The 26,229-nt window shown below is 32.9% G+C and overlaps 2 protein-coding genes across 2 annotated transcripts in view; both read right to left on the minus strand.

The window, feature by feature from the left end:
* Positions 1 to 4,238: 4,238 nt before the first annotated feature.
* Positions 4,239 to 22,584, minus strand: LOC124366393 (acyl-CoA-binding protein homolog). Its single transcript, XM_046822914.1, has 3 exons — positions 21,773 to 22,584; positions 17,026 to 17,140; positions 4,239 to 4,398 (listed from the first exon to the last, which is right to left on the minus strand). The coding sequence occupies exons 1-3, from the start codon at positions 21,785 to 21,787 to the stop codon at positions 4,265 to 4,267; spliced, it is 264 nt and encodes an 87-aa protein (XP_046678870.1). The 5' UTR covers positions 21,788 to 22,584; the 3' UTR covers positions 4,239 to 4,264.
* A 2,280-nt stretch (positions 22,585 to 24,864) lies between these two features.
* The window catches only part of LOC124366903, a 77,777-nt gene continuing 76,412 nt past the window's right edge, over positions 24,865 to 26,229 (minus strand). Inside the window, exon 22 of the mRNA XM_046823502.1 lies at positions 24,865 to 25,134. Coding sequence (XP_046679458.1) covers positions 25,051 to 25,134 — 84 coding nt within the window. The 3' untranslated portion in view covers positions 24,865 to 25,050. The remainder of the gene's footprint in view (positions 25,135 to 26,229) is intronic.

Genomic DNA, 26,229 nt, shown 5'->3' on the forward strand with positions numbered 1-26,229 from the left:
TAAGGGCAAAAAGGAACGTTCTGCCCTTCTTAGCTATTGTCGCTGGTGATGCGCGCACGCGCTAGTGTAAGTATTCGAGTTTGAAAGTTGACCACAAACTACCTGATAGGCTACAATACGGGAGTTATACTAACATGTAGTTAGTTTATATATGCGTTTCTACGTATAAAACTGTTCACTAAAAATAACTTCCAGTTTTTTATCGATAACAAAGAAAATATACCAGTTTTGGTGCTTTTAAACCAAACTGAAACTTTCAAAAACCACTACCGTTTTAACGCGAAAATCGCCAGACTACGGCCAGGGCGGTGTTGCCTTGTTGTGATAATGTATGACAACAAAATAACACAGTACAGATTGCTCATATCTCGGGAAACTTAGTCAGTACTGTGACAACTGATCACATAGGTACTACTAAAACCTATACTTTGTACCGGGTACTCGTCTGTCCCGAGAATAGGTACAAGTTACCGTAACCCAAACCGGTACAGTTTACTACTAAAGGTACTTTTACAAGTTTACTGTCATTCCTTGTACAAATTAATCTGACTAGTTTAGCAGTAGCAGAGGCTAGAACATGTAACTGTACCATTTTAACAGTGCAGTAATCTGTAACATATGATTCTAAACAAGTAGAGTACATTATACTGTTACGTCGTTCCTGGTTTTAGCAGCAACAGTACTGGAGCATCTACCTGTACCATTTTAGGAGAACTCTGTTACGTATGGGTCTAAATTGGTACGAGTACATTTTGTGCCTATACCAAGTACAGGCAGAAACCACAAAAAGTAGTAAAAACTAACCTCACTTTCGTAGTTGCTGCGTGACGGCAAAATTTAAATGTTGTAGTATTTTGAACAAAAATTTAAATACCTATTAAATGTGTAATGCCGTGTATTTAAAAAATTTATATATTTAATTTATATATTAAAAAAGCTTGAATTTATATATTTTATAGTGACTGGTTTCAAAGTTCCGACATAATTGTTCTTTTTAGCTGAAAAAGTACTATTACGCAATCAATTATTTTAAAATTAAATCCTTTTGGGTGGGACCGGTCACGTTCGTCTTCCCCCCTCGGTGCACCCCTGTGTAAATCACTTATTGCTTAACAAAATAGTTAACTCTATGCTATGATAATGTCACAGTGAATAGCATAGCGTTTTGTAACGATTAACTACTATCAGCGTGCTATTATCACGAGTGCCTGCAAAATAATACGATACCGCTTCAACACATACCTGCATTGATTTTCAGCGCTTCTCCGCGTTCAGTACCTTTTATTGATGACGTCTTCTAGTACTAAGCGACATTTTGAAAGACAATACAAACTTAACATCCATTTATTTACATATATCATCGCGTCTGGAGGTGCTTTGTGAGACATAAAATATAGAAAAATGTATAAAACCTACATCAATTAGCAAATTAAAAGAAGTAAATCATTCGTAAACAAATCAATAATGTTATCCAAATCCAAGTTTGATTGCTATATTTCTCCAGATAAGGTAAGCAGTATTTTACAGCCTCTTTGTTATCAACTACCATTATCAGAGTCCCGATAAACATCCTAATCAGTGTGCACTCACTTTGTTTCAATTTATTATCGCAATGGACGATAAGATAAGCCCCTGGTTACAACAACTGTCCAATAGAAGATGCCATAACATCGCTCCCATGTTAACCATCCTTGTATTCTGGATCCACCATTCAACTTACGAAAGCACGTTCTTGTACGGACAATCATGTTCTTTTAAAAGGGTTTCTCTTTCCAATCTCGCTTACAAATTTAATTTTTCAGCACATAAAATACCTTTTCAGTCAGTAATTGATGCTGAATATTCACTACAGTATTCATATTTTATTTTTACCTTTCATTGAGATGCGCCCGAGATAGTTTCAAATGTATTCAAGTTATTTCAAAAACTAGGGCAGCAATAAACATTTTAATATATCTTTTTATATGCTATACGCATTATTTAGAGTCGTCTCAATTTGAAACCAAAATCAGTTAATGCCTTGTCATTAAAAATGTCATAAACTACATTCTATACATAACGGAGCTAAGGTGGGAGGGGTTGATTCAATGTGAGTGTTGGATTTAACTCCAGTTCAATTTCCTCTTAGTGCAGCGTCTGTGAAATCTAACGCTGTAACAGACGACTCCTGGAATCTGGAGTCATGTTCGTCTGAAGAGATCCAAAAAAATACGATGACGAATATGCTTAAAATAAATTCTATCATTTTGACATCAGAGGTACCCAAACTACAAAATATAGTTTAATATACATGAAAGGCTATTCATATTGTCTCATCAAGGTGTAAAACTGAGATTGATGTTTTAGAGACGATCTCTAAGCATGGTATAGCAACTGAGTTGTAGTATATGTGTCTCTGATATGGAAACGATGTGGAGACTTCATTTTGAGCTTATTCGTCGCCGACTTTGTTTGTATTATGCTATTATAAGATTAACCCTTTCAGTCCCAGAAAGTTTCTTAGAATATTAGTCAATAATGCCAAAGGTATTTTTGCAGGTGTTATCCAAAAGTGCCGTGTTCTTTTTAGCAATTTGCATACAATTACTATAAGATGTCATAACTTTGTTATTTATTGGCGAATTTAATAATTTTTGTTTTGTTTTGTAAAAAATTGTGTAGGCTATATTAAGATTAAATCTACCCAAACCTCTTGTAGACTACTATCAGAAACACAAGGATAACAACAATAAAATCTAAAAAACCTTTTTTCTTTTTTAATTGTTAGGTTTGACACGCAAATAGTTATCTAAAAACATTCTGACACTCATTAAAGTCACACTTAAAGAACATTTTATTTTAAACGTTTACACAAATTTTTATTAACTTATCGCCCAAAATAAAAATATTAGAGAATTTTATTAAACACCACTCACTTTTTTTTAGGAACTAAAATGTATATCTTGATTAGTAAATGTCCATTTCCTTTACTGATTTTACTAATTTTCTTAAGAGTGTTAGCCATAATAACCATTATATAACACTATAATAGAACAAACAAAAAGAGGCCTAACATGATTTTGGCAATTTACTTGACACAAAAGAAATATCAGTTACAAAGTTGTCATCGAGGTACTCTTCCTCCACTACTCATATAAGAGTATTTTCATTCAATGGTGACCATGAAACATTCATAATACGTCAATACACGCCTAAATTACACACACAACACACAATATTTGGATATATTATAATTATAAATAAACGTAAACATAACCACAACAGTTTAACACCAAAACATTAGACTGACAATAGTGAAAACAAAAGCCTACGACTCAATGACAACGGGCTAACTGACTTGATCGTAAACTTTCGTCATTGTTACTGATTAATCAGCTGTGTTTGTGCATCATATAACATACTTAACAGAAATTACGTCTATTTTCAATGCCAATTGATATGAAATACGTGTAAAAATATTATGTAATTTATTTTTAATATATTTTCTTAAAAACGTCCGGTAAACCGGACGTTGGCAATTTATGCATGTTTTTAGACGTCCGGTTACGCGGACACTGAAAGGGTTAAGTTTCCAAATTATTTGACGTGATAACAGATTATTTGAACATGATACATTTAGATGAATTACCTTGCAAGGTATGTGTAAATGTAGTTTTTAATCTTGAACAGTTATTGAAATGGAATCCTTTCAATCATTTCCTTATCACAAAAATATATTCCAATATTACATAAAATTTCCTCAGATAATTTAAAATTGCTCAAAATTAGTCCCTTAAATGTTTTACTAAACTATGTTAGACGTTATCATTTTAGGGGTTAGATCCATGTGAATTTTGCAACGTCATCAATAGCCACAGCAAAGACAAGCCAAATCGCAGGAAGTGTATCTATTTTAGCATAATGCTAATTATTAAATTTGCTATTTTCGTACCCTTTTTGACTCTTTAGTTGCCATATTTCAAAATGATATTTGAAATAAACTTATTACTTTATTTATACTTTTACATAATCAACATTGAATAACTTAGTTAAAAAATACACAGTTTTAAAAACACTGATTCCAATCTTACATTACACCAAATTCTTCCTCACGATTAAAACAATTGTGCGACTAAAGGAAGATAAGTTAAACTCTAATTTAAAACTCAAAGTGAACTACATATTTCAAACGCTTCGTTCCAAAGCGATACATATATTTTAAAAGGTTGTGATAAAACCTCAGGTTCAAAAATAAACTATTTACAAAGTTTATGAAAGTTTATTTTTAAGCATACTTTTCTAATAATGTCTCAACAAATTTAATATATTCTTCTTGAGCTTCTTCCTTCGTCATTCCTTTCTTCTTCATCCAGAACTCCCATTTGTATTTTCCTTTGACATCAAACATGCCGGGTTTGTCTATGGAACAAAACAATCTGTTACTATTATTGTTTATTCTCTTTGCTTTACATACACGAGCATAACCTATTTGTGAACATGTGTTTTATTGGTAAGTGTTTGGAAGTGAAATGGTCTTGGGATTTGGAAATGCTGGACTTCTGTGTTTAATATAACTTAGGTGATATTTTAATTATTACTTATTAATTAGGATTTAATAGGATTTAAATAATACGGCACATGTTCACAACACAATGCATTCTTCCAAGCATCTTCTTAAATCTATCTTAAGTGGAGCTGTGTGCCATTACAATACTGGTACACTGCCACATTCATATCAATATAGATATGTACTATATAAAATATACAACATATTACCAATATGTAACATCCTTTTTTTTAATAAGAATTATAAAACAACACAAACAGTTTAAAGTTAATATATGAAAATGGATGTTACCAAAAACTTTCAAACAAAAGTTATCTCTAAACAAAGTCATTCAAATGAGCAGGCTTTCTGATAGCCCGACCACATATAGTTGTTTGGTTTTGCACTGGCCTATCAGGAACAACATTAGGTCTTTCAACAACATTTTCTATATTGTTATCATTTGGCCTACCCACATCATTTTCTACAGTTAAATCATAATAATTATTTTTACCAACTTCATAATAACATTTTCTCAACATTATTCTATTTCTACGATACACTTGCCCATATTTATCTTCAACTACATAGCTTCGTGGGGGAAAGCTTAACTTTTCAATTACTTTACCACCTATCCACTCTTTACCTTTTTGAATCAAAACATTATCACCTTTCTCAAAACTACCAAGTGACTTTGATGTTTTGTCATAATATTTTTTAGATATTTCATTTAGGCTACTTCTGTTGACATTAACTATTTTAGGCTTGAGGTCATTAGTATTTACAGGCAATTTTGACTTTAACACTCTATTCAAAAACAATTGTGCAGGACTGACATTCACATTACTAAGAGCAGTATTTCTGTAATCTAAAAGTAACAACTCAATATCCTTACCACTATCCTTGGCCCGTCTCAAAAGATTTTTGCATATTGCAACTAACAGCTTTTTCTGATCTACCGTTACTTCTAGGATAAAATGGACTACTTGTCACAGTTATGAAATTGTACTCATTGGCAAAAGATTTGAACACTTGAGAACTATAGGGAGCATTGTCTGAAACAAAGCGTTCTGGCACACCAAACTGAGAAAAAATATTTTTCAAAACTCTAATAACACTGTTGGCTGACTTATCATACAATTTTCTCAATTCTACCCAGTTAGAATAAGCATCAGTAACTACCAAATAATTTTGACCACCATACTCTAGTATGTCACTATATACAAATTGCCACGGCCTACTAGCCGTTTCGTGAGACATAAATGGTTCTTTTACGTTTGCAAACCTATATTTTTCACATATCTGACAGCTCAAAACTAGGTTTTCAATGTCTCCGTTTATGTTAGGCCAATATAGAATTTGCCTTGCTCTGGCTTTACATTTAACTACACCAAGGTGAGATTCATGTACTAAATTTAGCATACTTTGTCGCAAAACAGAAGGAACGATGATTTTGTTGCGAAAAAATAACAAACCATCTTCATATGATATTTCATCTTTAACTTTATGATAAGTTTTCATTTCATTACTCATACTTTTCTATGAAGGCCATCCTTCATGTATGTATTTAACAATAACTTTCAAAACACTATCATTCTCAGTAGCACTTTTAAACCCATTAGTGCCCAGGAACTTTTTTTTTTCTCAGATTTAGATTTTTCTTTAATATTGTAACAAATTAGTCCTATAAACACCAAATATATGTGTATTAGGCTCAGTATATACTTAAATGCTATATTATGAGGTGCCAACAAATGTGGGCACTGGGCATACATGGGGTTAGGGTCAAAGTTATTAAGCAATTGTTAAAAAATACAGAGTTAGTGGTTTAGGTTAGGTAAATAACCACTACAATTGTATCATATATTCTGTTTATTTTATTACAAAATATATAAAAACCATTAAGGATTAAGAAAAATTAAAAAATGTTACAAATGGCAGGACTATTTACATACATGTTGTCAAGTTTCAGGAGTGAAAGTTTTCAAAGCATTTTATATGACATCCAACAAGACACTGTTTACACTTTTTCCATGTGTTCTTTCTACAGAGGCCACATCGTATTTGTGTCGGGTTAGTTTCCAGGACATGAAGACTGTTGGAAAGCCGCACAACTTTCTTCAACCCGTTCTTTTCCAGTGACAGACACACGGGAAGCTCTCTGACGTTGTGGGGTATATTTCTGGAAGTATGTCTGCACAATATGTCTTATAAAGGACAGTAGGTCTTTGGGATCTTTCTCTTCCTTTTGGGGTGAGCCTGTATAATTGCCAAGCATTTATTCATTGTAGCATTTAAAAGGTACGCTAGAAGTGCCCAATACCATTTTTCCGATTTCTAATGCCAATTCTATAGGTTGATATATTCTGGTCAAGTTGATCAACCCCACCCATGTAAGTGTTGTAATTTATGATACAGGCAGGCTGTTGAACATCAACTTGACGCTTAGCCACACGACACCATCTCTTGGCCTTACCCATGGGCTGTACGCCACATCTTGTTGAAGCAACAGTTACAACATTGTTGTCATTATACCTTACCAAGGTGATACCTGTTTTTTGTTCAGTAAGTTGATCGTATGAACCTCGTGATTCCTTTTTTCAAAACAGTTGCTTCCTTGAGTGGGACATTTTCAACTCGGTTAGCCTTTATTGTGCCTGTAGCATCGTGCCCCTTTTCTGACAAATAATCTAGTAGTTTTAAAGAGGTAAAAAAGTTATCCATATAAATACTGTATGTCTTGTTTTGAGGCAGCTCACTAAGGATATCTATTACAACTGAACCACCCACTCCAATTTCAGGGATGGTGTTACCTGTTTTCTTACCTTGGTATGGTTCAGCCTGAATCAAATACCCCAGGCGGGTAACATACACACACAAACTTTGTACCCAAACCGTATAGGTTTCCCGTGTATATGCTGTTTAGCACCATGTCGTCCAAAGTATGGAACCATTGATTCGTCGATGCTTATATTTGCATCGCCAGGGTAAGCTTGAAGCCATCGTTCATTCAACATATTCCACAAAGGACGTATTTTTGGCAAATTTATCTGAGACATCTAAATTTGCATTATCACAGACATGAAAATATCGAAGAATCTCTTCAAACTTGTTTCTGCTCATAGCTTTTGACACAGTGTCATGATGAGTGTCCGGAGATAATTCCCAGTACATCCTCTTCCGTGTACAATACAATATCCACTCAGAAACAATATTGCCATGAATATGCGCATTTCTTCTATTGAAACATTAAAAGATTCATTACCACTTTGCAAGGCATAAATATTGGTACTCTCAACAACATGTTCGATAATCTCATTAGTTAAAAGTTTTTCAAACATTTTCTGTTGGAGTGAAATCTTTTTTCGAGCCACGAAGGCCTTTCAAATTCCCTCTCAGGCTTATTAGGAATGTCAACATTATTCCATGTTCTTTGTTTATCTTTTTTTGTCTGTTTCTTGCATTTGACTTGTGGGAACTCGGTTTTGTTTTAATTTTTCTTTTCAAAACTTGGGAGCGACTGAGATGGAAGGTATTGTGATTGATTTATATTGTTCACTTGTAAAGATTGAGAAGTGCTTGGTTTCTGTAGGTATGTATTGTCTTTGTTAAAGAGTCTGATTGTACCGATTTAAATGTAGACACAGTTGCTTTCGGAATTACAGTTATAGGTAATGAAGACTCGCCGCTTAGATTGTTATCAACTTTGTCTTGTTCTGTACATACATCTACTTGTACAATACAATCATTTGTGAACTTGTTTTGCCTTTAACTCTGCGGCTCCACGCAGTTGATTTCCTGTGAAGTGAGTGAAGTCGGTGGTCGCCATCGTCACCGCTATCCTCATCACTCAATAGAGGGTTTTCAGGCGGTTGAATAAAAACATCAGCCTCCAGAAAGTCGACTTCATCGAATAAGGCAGTGACTTCTTCAACGTTTAACCTGTAAAGGAGCAAAAATATTACATATCAACCATAAATTTATATCATGCAAAACAATAGTCTTGAATTCAAAGAACTCAAAACCCACTGATCAATCTTAGTTTTACGTATTAAAAAAAAATAAATGAATCACATTTTTTACAGTTACATAGGCCTCTATTTTTACTACCCAGTGAATCATAATTTTACCAGTTTGATTCATGTTATATACCATTAAATAATAATAAAACACACCACCAGCATATATGCCCAGTGCCAACATATGTTGGCAGATTGATGAAAAAAAATACCCCTACTCTCTTGTGCCCACTGCCTACAAAAGTGGGCAGTTCACTTTAACTATACAAATTATTCTTACAATTATTTGAATTTAAGGGCTAAACTATAAAAAACATATTAGTTTAAGTCTAGTAAAAGCAAACATAACATTATGATTTTATAAGATTGTATTTGAAATATTATAGTATTACTTACCAGTTGTTTTGATCCATTGAGGTTAGAATACACAACAAAACAGAGCTGTCATTTGTAAACAACTGCCAACTACAGTACACCAGGTGCTTTAGTGAGTGCAGAGTGGCCAACCAGACATATTCCAGCACCAAATTTCCCTCGATAAATTTTTTGTGTATTGTGACGTATTTTAAAATGCAGCGCCCACAAAAGTGGGCACTGGGCACTAATGGGTTAAATTCTAGTTTTTTACTTTCAGACATACTTAACTGATTTTTTAGGCTATGAACCATAACAGATTTTTCAAGTTCACTATTCAAATAACTTTCATTCTTTTCATTCATTTTACATGAAACTTTTCTAGACAATAAATCTGCTAAAATATTAGATTTTCCAGGTAAGTATTTAACTTCAATATTATACTTAAGTAGATTAAGTTTAAACTTTTGTAACCTATTAGAAACCTTATGCATGTTTTTTGAAACAATTGAAACCAAAGGCTTATGATCAGTATATACAGTAACCTTTTGACCATAAATAAATTTATGATACTTTGACAGGGCAAAACACATAGCTGCCATCTCCTTATCTATTATGGGATACCTTATTTCTGTATCGGTTAACGCTTTAGAAGCAAATGCTATCGGATACCCTTGTTGAAGGAGACATGCTCCAATCCCAAAATTAGATGAATCAACAAAAATTTCACACTCTTTCTTAGGATCAAAGATTTTAAGCGATGTTGCCTCAGCAATCTTAGACTTAAGTTTTTTGAACGCTTCTGTATGATCTTTTGTCCACAAAAAATCAACATCTTTTTTTAGCAATTGCCTTAAGGGCTCAGTTAACTGACTCATGTTATGTACAAACTTAGATAAGTAGTTAGTTACACCTAACACACATTGCAATTCTTTTTTACTTTCCGGCTCTTCTAACGCAACAATACTTTTGACACGTTCAGGCTCTGGAGTTACGCCTTCTTTAGAAAATATCATACCAAGATATTTGACACTGCTTACTTTATACTGTAATTTTTTAGCATTGAACTTAACATTATTTTTTAACGCTCTTTCCAATACATGTTTTAAAACTTCATTATGTTCTTTTTCTGATTCAGTTGCAATTATGAAGTCATCAAAATAAATTCCTACATTAGGAATATCACCAAACATTTGTACATTATATTTTTGAAAGATTTCCGGACTTACTCTTAACCCAAAAGGTAGTTTGTTGTACTTATATTTACCAAAAGGAGTTATGAAAGTTGTTAACAAGCTACTTTCATGATCTAACATTACTTAAAAACAAGGTTATCGCGATTATTACTTCACGACACTACTTTTACTACAGTATTCACACCTGACACCATGTTTAATATCACTTAGGTGATATTTTAATTATTACTTATTAATTAGATTTTTACCTACTGTATGTGAACCCCAGCTGTGCTGTTTCAGTGTTGTGTCCTTTATTTTAATTTAAAATGTAGTTTTTTTACCCAATTAGTGGTTAAAACTATATAAAACAGTTCTTAAAACATTTTTGTTCATAATTTTACGTAAAAATGTTTAGATTTTTTTCGTAATCCTTTTTTTTCCAGTACTTTTCCTACAACTAACCTTACCCGTTAACTTTAATTGTTTTCAGTGTTTGTTTACTATTAGTAGTTTTTCAAGTGAGAAGGTAATGGACAACTTAAAATTTGCCCCTTCAAACAACTCAAACTGTTTGGATTTTGATACCATGACTAATGATCACAATTATTGTTCTAATAAGCAAACAATGAACATCATTTCAGGAAAAAAACTATTTCTAATGACGATGTCAATAATCAAAAAAACGAGTGGCAAATCGAAACAACTATAGAAACAAAAGACATTTGTCAACAGCCAACATTTTAGATGTTAAGAAACCTTGTAGACCTACAGAGTACGTTGCAAAAAACTGCTAGACCTATTGAATTGCACAACAGATTTGAAATGCTGAGTAACGCCAACCTAGGCTCTGAAGAAGAAACGATGAATGACGACAAATGTAGGACGAAAGGTGAGGCCTCCACCTATATTTGTCCCCAACATTGTCAACATAAGTAAAATGATGGTAAACATTGAACAAGTAATTAAAAAAGAGTCATATTCATTTAAATGCATAGCTAGAGATAAAGTAAAAAATTAACACTGATACTATTGAAGCCTACCGCGCATTAGTCAAACATTTAACTAACATGAAAGTAAACTTCCATACATACCAAATAAAGGGTGACAGAGCTTATAGAGTAGTGCTTAAGAATATGCACTTCTCTACGGAACCCCAGGAAATTAAAACAGCTATAGAAGCTTATAACCACAAAGTTAGGAATGTGTCGAACCTTAGAAGTAGCAAATCTAAAGATCCACTGTCAATTTTTTTTGTAGACTTAGAGCCAGCATCAAACAACAAAGAAATTTTTAAAATTGAATTCCTACTAAATGCCAAAATTGTACTTGAGCCCCCTTACAAACGTAATGATGTGGTGCAGTGCAAAAAGTGTCAAAGATATGGGCACACAAAGGCTTACTGCTGGTTACCAAAACCGCTGTGTAAAATGCGGCTCAGATCATGATACTAGCAGCTGTAATAAATCTGTAAATGTTCCTCCAAATGTGTATTATGTGGTGGTGAGCACCCAGCCAACTATAAAGGTTGCTCTATTTACAAAGATATTAAGAAAAAGGCTTTTCCACCTCTAAGACCAGCGTTAAAAAAAGACACTCCTCCTCCAGTGCAAGATCGAGAAGTAGATAGACCTATATCTGTTCGTACTCAAAATTCAACAGGTAATCAGTCCTCAACCAGTATCACCAACCTTATCTTATGCTAAGAGTGGCATCAGGTCAATCAAATGTAGAAGCAAATCACAATCTGAATCAAATAATTGATGGATTTTTAAATAAGTTCGAAATGATGATGTCTCAACAAGCCCAGCAAATAGGTACATTGATTAACCTATTGACAACTGTCATATCAAAACTAAAATGAATAGATTTTTATAGGATTGGACTCTGGAATGCCAATGGCTTGGCCCGACATGGCCAAGATATTCAACTTTTTATTTCAATACACAAAATAGATATTATGTTAATTTCTGAGACCCACTTTACAAACTTAAATTTTTTCAAAATCCCAAATTTTACTTTTTATTCTACAAACCACTCTGACAATACGGCGCATGGAGGTAGCGCTGTGCTAATCAGAAAACAAATAAAACATTATGAATTACCTAGATTTCAAGAAGATCATATTCAAGCTACAAGCATAGTGGTTGAGGACTGGATGGGACCACTTACATTTTCTGGTGTTTACTGTCCCCCGAGGCACAATATTACCAAACTTCAATTCAACGAATTTTTTTCGAAACTTTAGGGCCTCGTTTTGTAGCAGGTGGTGACTTTAATGCCAAACATGTCATGTGGGGTTCAAGGTTGATTAACCCTAGAGGTAGAAATTTGTTAAATTGCATGAATGGACAATCACTTGAGTTACGTATCTACAGGGGAACCAACCTATTGGCCTTCAGATCCCAACAAAATTCCAGATCTTCTTGATTTCTTTGTTACGGGAGGTATTTCTCCTAACTATATGGAGGCTGTTTCATCTCTTGATTTGTCGTCCGATCACTCTCCGGTCATCCTATCAATAAGTTTCATCATTTTGTATTGAAAGAAAAGGCAACGTCCTTATCGAATAAAGGCACAAACTGGGTGAAGTTTCGTGAAACGTTAAATGACAGTTTAAGTCTTAATATATCACTTAAAACAAGAGAGGAAATAGACAACGCTGTGGAAATTTTTAATTATACTGTTCAGAATCTGCTTGGAGTGCAACGGCCTGAACTTAATAATACAACGTGTGGCAATATCAATTACCCAATATATATTAAGCAGCACATTGCTCAAAAACGTCGCTTACGAAGAATATGGCAAAATTCTAGAAATGTAAGAGATAAAACAATGTTTAACAGAGCATCAAGACAGTTAAAGATTTTGCTTAAAAAACTTAAAAAACGTATGGTTTCAAGAATTCACTTCAAATCTCTCCCAACTGAAGCAACAGACTATTCTTTATGGAAAGTAACAAAAAGCACAAAGAAACCGCAAGTGCCCATTCCTCCAATATCTAAACCAGATGGTTCTTGGGCGAAAAGTAACAGAGAGAGAAAAACTGATTTGTTTGCTGCATATTTTAGTAATGTTTTCAAACCATACCCTGTAGATAACAACTTTGATAATAGACATGTTGTAAAGGAGTTTCTTGATTCACCTAACCAACTCTCACTACCTATTGGCTCCTTTAAACCATCTGAAATATATGATGAGATTAAAAATCTTAATCCCAAAAAGGCCCCTGGTTATGAGTTAATAACAGGTAAGATACTACAAGAGCTTCCTAGGAAAGCCATACTCTTTCTTACCTTCGTATTTAATGCTATTTTGAGGCTTGAATACTTCCCATCACAATGGAAGGTGGCTCAAGTTATTGTTGTTCCTAAGCCAGGAAAACCTCAAAAACGAAGTAATGTCCTACAGGCCAATCAGTCTACTACCTATACCTTCTAAATTATTCGAAAAGTTATTTTTTTTAAAAACGACCTTCAGGTTTTTATAACTGAATGCAATTTAATTCCCAATTCATCAGTTTGGTTTCAGAGTGCACCACTCCACTATCGAACAAGTCCATAGAGTAGCTAATATAATAAGGCAAGATTTAGAATCAAGAAAATTTTGTTCTGCAGCATTTCTCGATGTGAGTCAAGCCTTTGACAAAGTGTGGCATGAAGGGCTTCTATTTAAAATAAAAAGTCATCTACCTCACACTGTTTACAACATTATAAAATCTTATTTAGAACGAAGGTATTTTCAAATCAAGTTTGATGATTGTCTTTCAGATCTGAATGAAATAAACTCTGGTGTACCTCAGGGAAGTGTACTAGGACCAGTGCTGTACTTAATTTTCACTGCAGACATTCCAACTAATCAAAATTCTTTGACAGCAACATTCGCCGATGACACTGCCGTACTGGCATCCCACTCCAACCATGTTATAGCATCACAAATTCTACAAACTAACTTAAATTCTATCACAGTTTGGCTTAAAACTTGGAGAATTAAAGTGAATGAAACTAAATCTGTTCACGTCACATTTACGTTGAAACATGACACCTGTCCCACCAGTGTTTTTAAACAACATTCAAATTCCTCAAAGAAATGAAGCTAAGTATCTGGGTGTACATCTCGATAGGAAGCTGACTTGGAAACCACACATATGGAACAAAAGGCTCCAATTAAATTCAAAATTTTCAAAACTAAATTGGCTTTTGGGAACAAATCCCATTTATCAATAGAAAGCAAACTGTTGTTGTACAAGACTGTTTTTTCTAAAGCCCATCTGGACGTACGGAATTCAACTGTGGGGAGTTGCTTCTACATCAAATATTGAAATTATACAGCGTTTCCAATCTAAAGTTCTCCGAAAGATATTACAGGCCCCATGGTATGTTCGTAATGAAGTCATTTCACAGAGACACGAATATCCCTTTTGTTACTGAAGAAATTCCAAAGTTCTGCATCAAGTATCAAAAACAAATTAAACTCTCATCCTAACTACTTGGCTATTAATCTGCTGGGACAACAGTGACCATCAATTTCGGCTAAAAAGACATGATTTCTTAAGCTTGGCTGATCGATTTTAAAGATGAACAATCTCTTAAATGTTTATGTTAATTAAGGTTGATGAACTTTGATTAACCATGTCCTTAAGATTTATCATCAAATTTACTTATTGTTTGTTGTATATAAACAGATTGTAAATAAATTAAAGTAAAAAAAAAAAAAAAAAAAAAAAAAAAAAAAAAAAAAAAACTTATTAATTAGGATTTAATAGGATTTAAATAATACAGCACATGTTCACAACACAATGTATTCTTCCAAGCATTAAATCTATCTTACGTGGAGCTGTGTGCCATTACAATACTGGTACACTGCCACATTCATATCAATATAGATATGTACTATATAAAATATACAACATATTACCAATATGTAACATTCTGTCTGACATAAACTTTAAGTTCGTTGGTGCTAGTCTTTTAAATTTAGAGTTAGAAAAAATTAGAGATTGTTTTCACATTGATTTTGTACATTTATTTATATGTAGCCTCGTGGAAATAAAACAAAGTGCAATTAAAATATCTAAACGCGTTAATTCAACATCGTTTACAAGTTTAAATTGAATTCAGGGGTGTATTTCTAAGTGAAGAGGTTCTATATTTTAATCTTCATTAAAACAAATATATTGTAAATTTTATACACATTATTACCACAAGCGGATGACCAAACTGAACATTTGCCTATGGTCCAATTTTATTAGAAATGTGCCTCGTAAAATGTTTGATATACGTAACAACTTTGAACACTTTTGTACTTTTTTATTCGTGCAATGCACATTTACAAGTAACTGAAGGTGAATTCATCGAATCCGAAATGTACATTGTGCAAATAGTAAACTACAAAAGCCTTTAAAGGTTTATTATTGTTTTAAAGTTATTTTAAACGTTTACACTAATTTTTATAAACTTATCACCCAAAATAAAAATATTACAGAATTTTTTAAATACCGCTCACTTTTTTTAGGAACTAAAATGTACATCATGATTAGCAAATGTCCAGCTTACAGTTATAAAGTTATAGAATAACCATTTTAATAATTATGTAAATATAATATATTTGGAGTCCTAGACTCCAATAATGAAGTAAGTTTTTCAAATGTGGTTTTACCGAAGAATATTGAGAATACCATGGATTGACAGTATAATAAACGACCACATGTTGTACACCACATGTAAGTTTATAAAACCAATTAAGAGAATCAAAGTTAAAATTTTAGCCATATCATAAAAGAATAACTCTAAACTTCTAAATTCAGTTCAAAATTAGGAGAAACAGACTTAAAGGAAGAGGAAGAGTACCTTGGATGGATACTTTAAGAGAATGGCCTAACTTCAGTACCCAGCACCAATAGACAAATGATGGCCATGATATGATGGCTTCCAATCTCCAATAGAAGTAGCGTTAAAAGAATAAGTTATTTTAGTTATTGCTATCAATAAGGGCACAATATACAGAGTGTTACGACAAGTAACAATTCTACTTTGTGATACAATGTCTACCCCGAGTCTGAAATCTTGATTAGTAACTACGATGCAAGTCTAATCACCCAATGACAATGACACGATTAGAATTGCAAATGTCAGCAGTCGGTGAGTTTGTCACCGATGACACAGAAGCTCTCGAGTTAGTGAATCCGAAGGACAAAATGAGATGTTACGAACGTGCCTGCAAGAGCTGATAAATACCCTCAAAATCTAAAAATCCAAACCAGTTTAGGAACTAAAACACTGATCTAAAAATTACGTCTACAATAACCAAGCAAATTACATATTTTGAAATGTACCAATGTGCAGTATAAAACAATCTATCAGAACCCAAATGTACTCTTGAAGTCAAAAATAAAAATTAGTGGACAGCTCCGTCAAACAAGTACAGTTAAGATTATAAGTTTAGAATAAATCTAATGTTCTAAACTGTTTGTAAAACCAGATTAAACCTAGGCACCTACTAGATGTTGTACGACCTCGGACTTTTAAAGAGATTTTATTTTGTGTTCCTACACAAAAGTTGAAACAAAGTTAATTTCTAAAACATATTTGGATGCTAAGAACTTTCTTAGGCATATTTTTCTAGACTCTAGCAAGCATGTAGCGGGTAAAACCTATATTTTCAAACATGCAACTTAGTAAAATAAAGTTGTATCTTATTTTATAAATGACGTGCAACTTTAAAAACGGAAATTAATTCGCACAAAACTTAAAAAATTGCTTAAAAGCACCATAATTGGTAGAGTCCTCGCAATACTTAAATCATTCCTTCAATGAACTCTAAAACACAAAAACATCATCAAACCAGAACGTTGTTCTTAAATCACGCCGGCTCTGCTATCAAAATATAATGTGAAGATTTGAGCTTTGTGTTCTGGATGAGATCCTGGATTGAGCTCCTTAGTTATCCTTACCAGTATTGTTATCCCCAAAGTTTCCCTGCTTGAACAGGGCGTACAACTCGAGTAGCTCCTCATCCGTAGGTCGCTGAGTCAGAGTCTTCACCTTCTCTACGGCTTCCAGGAACCTCTGCAGCACAAGGCGAAGATTACAGGAAAATTGACTTATAGATTCAGAGCAGAATCAAGCATTTTCTCTTATAACGTTGCGGTCCAACTTTGTGATGTGAATGCTGGATATTGATTTGAAATTTGTAGTGAATGAAATTTAGGAATGGAATTCTCATAAAATATATTTCTCTGTAGTGAATATTTCACATGTGTGTTAGAAATGTGTATATAAATACATTACATTCTTATACATTTTTCTATATAACGTAAAGTGAATTTGGACCGATAAACATTTGGTCTGGAACACAGAAAAATACCATATGTAACTAGCAAAAAACTTGTTCTGAAAAGCGGCGAGGGGTCTACGGATAGATACTAACAGGTAAAAAGAGGTGAAAAAAATTTTTAGAGCCTTTCTATTACTATACTTATATTTACGAATTTCAAAGAATTTACATATATGTTTGAAGGTAATTCATTTTCTTTGTTTGAAGTTTGTTTTCGACAATGGAAGGATTGTGAAGGAAACAGGATTTTAGAACATTTGCCATCGTTCAATGATAAAAAAATAAGTAACACTACGTTTCGAGATCTGTGAGATCTAATAATTAGTGTTGTGTTTAGTTTTTTTTATTAAGTGCATGTTTTAGAGTTAGCGAAGTTGACACACAACATGGTGGTTGTGATTCCTGACTTACGCGTGTCACAACGCTCTGATTTGATTTGTTTATTTTAACCTAGTTTGTAATTATGTGTTAGGTTAGTTATTTACCTGAAGAAGAGATCAGATTGCAGATCTCGAAACGTAGTGTTACTGATTTTTTGTTTCACTAAACGATGGCAAATGTCAGGAAAAAATCCTGTTTCCTTTACAATCCTTCCATCGTCAAAAATAAACTTCAAACAGAGGCAAAAGCTGTTGGTTGAAGTCTGTTTCATGGAAATACCCAAAACCTTTTCTGCAGTTTTTGAACAATGTTAATTTAGTAATTTGTATTTATGGTATAGTTTTATGGCAGAGTTTCTTTGTTTTATTAACTATCAAAACACAAGAGATTCTGAAGGCATATTTAATGGTTTTTATTTTCATGTTGTAATTTAACTTACATTTATTTAAATAATTTTTTTTAACTGTTAACTACTCTCATTTTCATGCATCTTTTGATGTCCGGTTACCAGAGCTGTGTTTTACCAACAAATTCCTTTAATTTGATGTACAATTCGTCTTGTGCAATTGTTAACATACTGGGTGTCCCACATTTTAAGTTTTTTTTAAGAAATAAAAGAAAAGGGATTGTTTTGTTTGCTTGTAAACACACCCTGAAATAATTGTTTGCTTGTTGAAGACAGTTTGCTTGATCAGTAAAGAGGATGAGACACCCGTTGTAAGTGATTGTTACGAGGTCAATGTCCTACAGTAACAGCGCAGTAACAATGCAGGTGTCACGTGGTTTCTTGACCCTGTATTGACTAGTGGTGTAGTATATACAGGGTGTTTAAAAAATGTTGGAGCTTTTTTTGGGATGTGGTTAAAATCCAACAAACCGGTTATGTCTGTCTAAAATTGCAATAAAAAACATTATGATACAGAAACAGTGCAATTCCCATTCCTGTGTTGAGAACAAACTCTAGAATTATAATTTGAGTATGGTTTTAAATTCCATAGTACAAACAAGGACGTAGTCAGCGAGGGGGTCCAAGGGGTCCGGACCCCCCCCCACATTTTCAATTGTTTCAATTACTTTTTTAGTAAACGATTATTATTTTTTAAATCATTCGGTATTACTGACACGTACTTTCAGATCGTTCTCAACGGGTCAAAACTTTGTAAGGAACAAAAATGGGACCTTACTTTCTGTCCATTATGGAAAAATATCAGTTGCCTTGACCCCCCAAAACGTTTTCCTGCCTACGTTCTTGAGTACAAATAACTTTTTTGACTGAATTATTTTGCGCGAGAATAGTAAACACTCCGTTGTTGTATCAACCGTTAGAAACAAATGAGATATTAAAATGTGTTTTTCTTTTTGCAAGCTTTTATGTATCATGAAAACTTTTTCCTATTTTCGTCAGTTTTAATAAAAATTAAAACTTTTTAAAAGCCGCCATTTTGAGACTATCAACTAAAGACCTTTTAGTTTTAATGAAAAGTACCAGTTTAAGACATAAAAACAAGGAAAATTACAACGCGTTGACTTATTAACTCGTTTATGAGTTATGAATTGTTAAATTAAAAATACATATGTACATACCTTAAACGAAGCTAAATACTCCGTAGCCATAGGAACTATTTTGTTTATTTTCAATCATTGAGCTATATCTCAAAATATTCTCAAAAAGTTTTTAACACTCTGTACATGAGTACATCTGTACATCTCGAGGAGCTGGACAAATTCCATTTCTTATATTATTATGTATTCGATGCTATAATTTCATTACTTCGCTGGCAAGGCAGATTTGAATAAGTTAGTTGCGTTTATGATTAATATTTTCTGAACAGGATTTTCAAAACATTTTCCATCGTTCAGTGATACAAAAAAATCAGTAACACTACGTTTCGAGATCTGCAATCTTATCTCTACCTCAGGTGAATTACTAACATGACACATAAGTAACCTTTTATTTCACGTTCTTCAACTTTTGAAATTACCAGCTTTGCAATATAATTCAAAAGATTAAATATTAACCTACATTTTATAAACTATCCACTGTATAAAATATTTTATTTAATAACAAAATTCCACCTTGGCCTTAACAACAGTAAGTATTCATCTTTGTGCTGCGTTTTAATTTATTCAAAGACCAGACATTTTTTAAACATTTACTTTTGTTGCGATGGAAGGTTCCTACTAAATTTAATTAGTGGTTTTAAGGTGTAAAGTTTTGATAATATGAAATGTCGTATTTTGAATACAACATAACATTAGTCTTAACACCCGTACTGCTACCAGACTATGAACGTCGAGTACGAATTACATGAATGAATTACAATATAAAATAAAAAGGACCAAGAACTGAACCACGAGGAAGACCATATTTCAATGTTACAAGAAAGGGTCATTTTGAACGAAATGTGACTTTTTTAGGTCCTGTTTGGTACGATATTACTACATACAAAATAGTCAATAAAACGTATAAGTAAAAAGCAGAGCTAGACTTTATAGTTTACTTTTATACGGAATTAAACGTTTCTCTCTACAATGTAAGAAATTATTCAACGACGTTGATTAACAATCTGAAGATGAACACGATATCGTTAGTATTCATATAAAGGTTTATTAATATCATTTTGTCGGTTCTTTTAATACATTCTTTCTTTATTCACAAATAAACTCCTACCTCACTTTTGCCAAATTTCATGTACTAATGCCATATGACAAGAGAGGGATATACGTATATTCTTAATGTAGTTATTGTATACCATTTACTCTGGTTTATTAGTGATTATACAACAGTAGACTAACTATGGAAAGATGAAAGAAATAGAACCTTTCCAAGAACTGAATAATAAAATAAAGTTTGTAAAACAGCAATCCAACTTGTTTGAGATACAACAAGTAATGTTTGAACTAGGCATACCTAATTAATCGATCATGGTTTCATCATAGCATTAATGTTATTTAATTATACCTCGAAACAAGATAATCAGAGAAAAATAGTCTTCACTAAATCAATAAAGTAAAAAAATACATTTGAATATCATTCCGATAGTGTTTTGATACTGTAAGCCTAATGTATCGCTTCACTAAGACAATAAACCGCTCTAGGTTGATTGCCTTAGATTTCTAACTTTCACCCTTTTACTGCCAACGTTTGGTTAGGTGAATACCTTGAGTCTCTTATACCAATCTACTATTAATATACGATACAGTGGAAGACTACGGGCATTTTGTATTAAGTTCCATTAAAAACAAAACATCACTAAGAGTTCAGCCCTGGGGAACACCATATTGTAATTGTATTGAAGTAAATCGTTTTCCCTTATATTTTTTACTTGTTGAATGAATAACTTTGGTTTGTTTTGATATACAATGGAAGTCACTTATAATAATAGTCCCTACATTTTATAGATTTGAAGAATGTTTGAAATCGTATGTGGTTGAGTATTTTCACAACTTATAAAAATTAATTATAGGTACGTGTGTGTGTGTATTTATACAATTATAATTCATTTATTATATTGGTATATATACACGATAGAACAATAATACAGTTTTATTAGTATTAATGACAAAGCTGAACAATAACTTCAGCCAAAAAGAAAGGAGAATTAATGCTTTATTGAAATGGAGTTTTTTCAGTACTTTAAATTGTTTACTCTGTTTACTTATTGTCTTATTTATATCTTCAATTATACTATAATAGTTATTATAAATACCTCGTCAAGTCTTTGATCAATTTGAATTTTACTACAAGTAGTAATTAATAATTTTAAACATCATTTAATGTAACAATTGCGTTAACATCAGTTTGTTTACAATTCCAGAAGTTTGAAATTCATTATATTTTATCTGTGTTTAAAAAAAGCCAGAATTATTGATAGAGATTAAAATGCTTGTAATTCGTTCAAACACTTCATTAACTTGGGCTGTTTTTAATGAAAATAAAATTTGTAATAAACCAATTGACTACAGTTAATTAAGTACATTACCTGTTCTAAAGACATGTTGTCAGTGTGCAGGCTCTGGTATCACTAACACTACAAGCAGAGTGCTTGTCATCGTCCCGCTACAAGTCACGGCTATAATGCTCAGTAGACACCTGGCGTTGTCATTGTTGTGCAAGCTTGTCAGCCACTATGGAGTGAAACTCAAACGAGAGGTAATCTGCTGTTGGCTGTTCAAATTGAACTGTTAATTTCAGAATGACAGTGCGATCTTGTCTTGTAATTAAATTAATTCAATTAAAAATGTTGGTTTGAGAAATTCGAGCTACTGTCACGTACATTTGTGTTGTTATTCAGCAAAAATAGACACGACCTTTTTTAGCAACGTTATTCGGTGTTCTTTTAAATCTAAGCCAATAAGTAATTTAATTCAACAAGGTTGATTTTCTTTGAGAAATATAAGTTATTGCACCAAAAATGTGTGAGAATTTTCTAAGACCCAGATACGCCGCACATTGGTATGTTGATTCGTCACTGAAAACAACATGATCCGAAAAATCTTCATCGACGAGCAAAAACATTTCGTTTTCGAAATTGGCACGTAAAACACATTCTGCAGGCTTTAGAGGAAACAACTGCAAACCACAAGGACGTAGTTGTAAGTGTTTCCGCAAAACTTTCCAAAACAGTCGACACTGGAATTGTTAATTATTCACGACTAGCCTTCCGAACTGATTTCTGTTTGCTGCTCTTGAAAGTCTCTAACTAACCGTTTGTCGTGAGATGTTCGGATGTTATCATCACTTGGAGGATTACAACCAAACTTTATACGGAACGCACGTTCCACAGTTTCTGCAGATTCCGTCTTTGCGAACTGCAGAACACAAAAGCCTACTGTTGCTGTTCACGAATCGCCAGTTTTGCGACTAGCGCTTTCTATCAGATGGCGGAGGAAACATCGCGTCTGCATGCGCACAGGTGACAACAAAAAACTGTTTGAGTCGCTCTTTGATTTGATGTCTCAATATTATAATATTAAGTTATATGTATACAAAACTACAAAGTGTTAAAACCACGATATTCATTTACAAACACCGGTATAATAGTGAGAATTCTATTTATAATATCAGTTTTAGTATAACTACATATTACATGAAACTTGCACACTGTTAATGCCAAATAACTGGAAAAATGTCAGCAAAACCCCTATAAACTTATAACTTCATAAGTTATAATTCCACAACATACTACTTTACCGTTTAAAGAATTTTTTTTTTAAGAAATTGAATAATAACTAAAGTTGGTCGAAGTGGAAGTGTTAAAACGTTTTACTGTACACACCAGTCGAAGTCTACCAATACCTCAATTGGTAAAAAGAGGAGTTCCACAAGGGCCAGTCTTTAATCTAGTTCTCTATACTAATTTCATAAATGATACCTTCCATACTTGCTGATGATAAAACAATAATAGTTCAAAATCACAAGTATAAGGAGTTAAAAGTTCTAACGCAGCAAACGACAAAGCACTTACTATACAAATACATTTTGACACATATTAGCAAACGTTTAAATTTATAAAATCAAAATACTTCAAAATAAACTAGGATTATGTTTAATTGGTACTCGTTTCAAACATAAACAAGTTAAACAAAATAAAAACGAAAAAACTTTTGCTACCAGCGCTCTCTAACGGATCGCGGAAGAAACATTGCGTCTGCAAGCACACATGAGACAACAAAAACTGTTTGAGTTGCTCTTTGATTTGATGTATGAATTATAATTTTAGGTTACATGTAAACAAAACTACAGAGTGTTAAACCCCGATATTCATTTATAAATACCCGGAATTTGATAATGTTTGGAATACTGGTATTTTTATCTAATCTAATTCTGATAATTTCGACCTTCCCATCATCGCTGCTCTTAGACAGAAATTCAGTCCAGATGTTTTGAAATGAAACAAATAGTTTAATACCAACATTTATTTCTTTTGAGTACAAATATTGCTATTTACAATGTATTGAATTTGGGTTAATAATTTACAAAACATATTTACAGTACAAAAGTTCTGCGTGCCAATTGACATGCTATTAACACTTAGAGTGCTAATCCCGTAATTTTACGGAACGGCGAAACTTCCGAAGAATGCTAATCCCGTAGTTTTACGTGGTTGTCATTTCAATTGGTATTATATTACATTGTCCGTATTTAAACGGGTTTTGCCTACTCTACAATGTTATTTAGGTTTTTAGTAACACAATTCACCGCTAGAAAGCGTCAGATGTATCGTATGAGGTTAATGACAAAGCAACTTCGGTCGCGTTGTTTACGTGCCGCTGACGTGACGTTCGTTGCAGCCGGCAGTCGATGTCGCAATCATGGCTTCTCGCAGCTTGAACGACGTTGCGATCAGTGATGTATTAGATGAAGATAGTTTTATTGGTGTAGATAGTATTTTTGACGATTCTGACATTGATCCTGATTTAATGGAAGAAGATTAGACACATACTTCAGGTAAGAATAAGTAAGTCTATTTATCAGTCTAAAAGTTTGGTTATGTTATTGTTTTCGTGAATCAAACTATAATTTATATTATAATAAATTAACTTTATTCAACTAATATTCTATTCTTATGAATAAAATGAAAATATATTCATATTTTACATAGTATATTATTATGTTACAGATGCTGAAAAACAGTGCTGACTGGGAAAGTGATGCCAACGCATCAATATGACGGCATAGTTTTTTCTCAAAAAACTACAAAACATAAAAACATGATTTGTATTATGCAAAGGACAGTTTATATTTGTAAATGGGTCATTGTAAATAATTGTATATATGCTTAGTTTAGTAAGTTAGATAAAAAAACTGTCTCAAAAAATAATTTTTTTTTCCAAAAAATAAATGTTTTTAAAAACATTTTTATATGTAGTTTTTTAAAAAACCACTAACAATCTCACGTTAAAAGAAAGACGAAAGTAAGCTGAATTAAGGCATGTAAGTATTTTTCTCATACCTTAAATACTTTTTTTTAAATAAATTTTTGAAAACCACCAAAAACGCCCAGCATTCTACAGAGTTACATGTCATTTAGGGCCAGCACTCAAAGTGTTAAGATCTAATTTCCTAGTACGATTGATAATCAACTGTCTGACCTAAACAACTGGTGTGGTGGATGGGTGTGAACATGATGGTGATAAATAATACCTGTAAAATATAAATTTGTTTGCCAACAAATGGTTAATTGATTTCAAAGTGTACAAAAACTATTTGATCCAGAAACAACAAAGATGATTCCTCGATAAATAATGCCTAGTTTGTTTAAACCCTTAACATATCTTCCTCGTCTTGCAGTTTTTGAATCTCAGACTTGTTCATGAAGTAATAACTCGGTTGTCGCCCTTTCTGGAACAAAAGAACAGAATACGGTAAATCAATAGGTTAATTTAGGAAGGAACTTGCATTTGTTGGTGTAAGAATCATGCAAGTTTTGTCTCCAGCATTTAAAAGAAGTGTATGATTGTGATACTGATGGGGTATTGTGTACAATACAGGGTGTCCAGAAAGTCATGCCACTCTTTTAATTGATTATAGCTCCTCTATGCAGGTCTATGAAACAAATACAAATTTTAAAAAAATTGTTTAAAATGCTTTGTTTTAGTTATCTGATTTACCCACTGTTCCATCTGTGGCTAACGTTTTTACGATAACAGCCATAAAATTGCCACTTTGTAGAGAAAGAAAAGTTCAGTATATTCTGTGGCTAGCAAAGTTGTATACTGTGATTTCAGTGCAGCGTGTGTATCGTCGAGTGTTTCATGGAAATCCCTCTGACAGACGCAGCATTTGTTGATGGGATAAGACGTTAAAGGAAACAGACAGCTCATTGGACAAAAACGCGGAAAGGTAGGTTATATAGGAGATCAAACCATCTAGAACATTCAAAACCGTGATGTAGGTATTCCAAACAAAGTCTGAGAGACAATTTTGATGTGACTTAAATGTATAAAGTTCACAAAGTTTTGAAGAAAGGACTCAAATGTAATGGTTTAAATCTCAATTATTGCAAATTAAAGAAGGACGGCTTTGCTGTTGTTATTCTGACTGAAAATTGACTGGATCTAAATTTTATAAACCGAATTGTTTTTAGTGTTGAGGCTACCTTTCACTTGTTTGGAAATGTGAATCGTCATAACGTTCGTATATTGGACACTTAAAGCAACGAATCAGAGCTGCGATTGCTCATCTATTTTCCCAAAATTGACCAAACCCTGGAAGGGGAAGACATTTTTGAGAATGTACTAACAAAAGTTTCAATATTTGGAAATACCTTATTTCCTTTAATAGATTTAACACTGTGTAACTGTTTGAATCCTTAAAAATATTTTAGCTCGAATACTGACTTTTAGCTAAAAAGTTTAATCTTTTTAAGTTAGCATGCTTCTAAACAAAAAAGCGTTACCAAATCTTAAAAAAAAACAGCTGGTTTAGGAGTAGATA

The sequence above is a fragment of the Homalodisca vitripennis genome, chromosome 7, assembly GCF_021130785.1.
Source record: "Homalodisca vitripennis isolate AUS2020 chromosome 7, UT_GWSS_2.1, whole genome shotgun sequence".
Lineage (NCBI taxonomy): Eukaryota > Metazoa > Arthropoda > Insecta > Hemiptera > Cicadellidae > Homalodisca > Homalodisca vitripennis.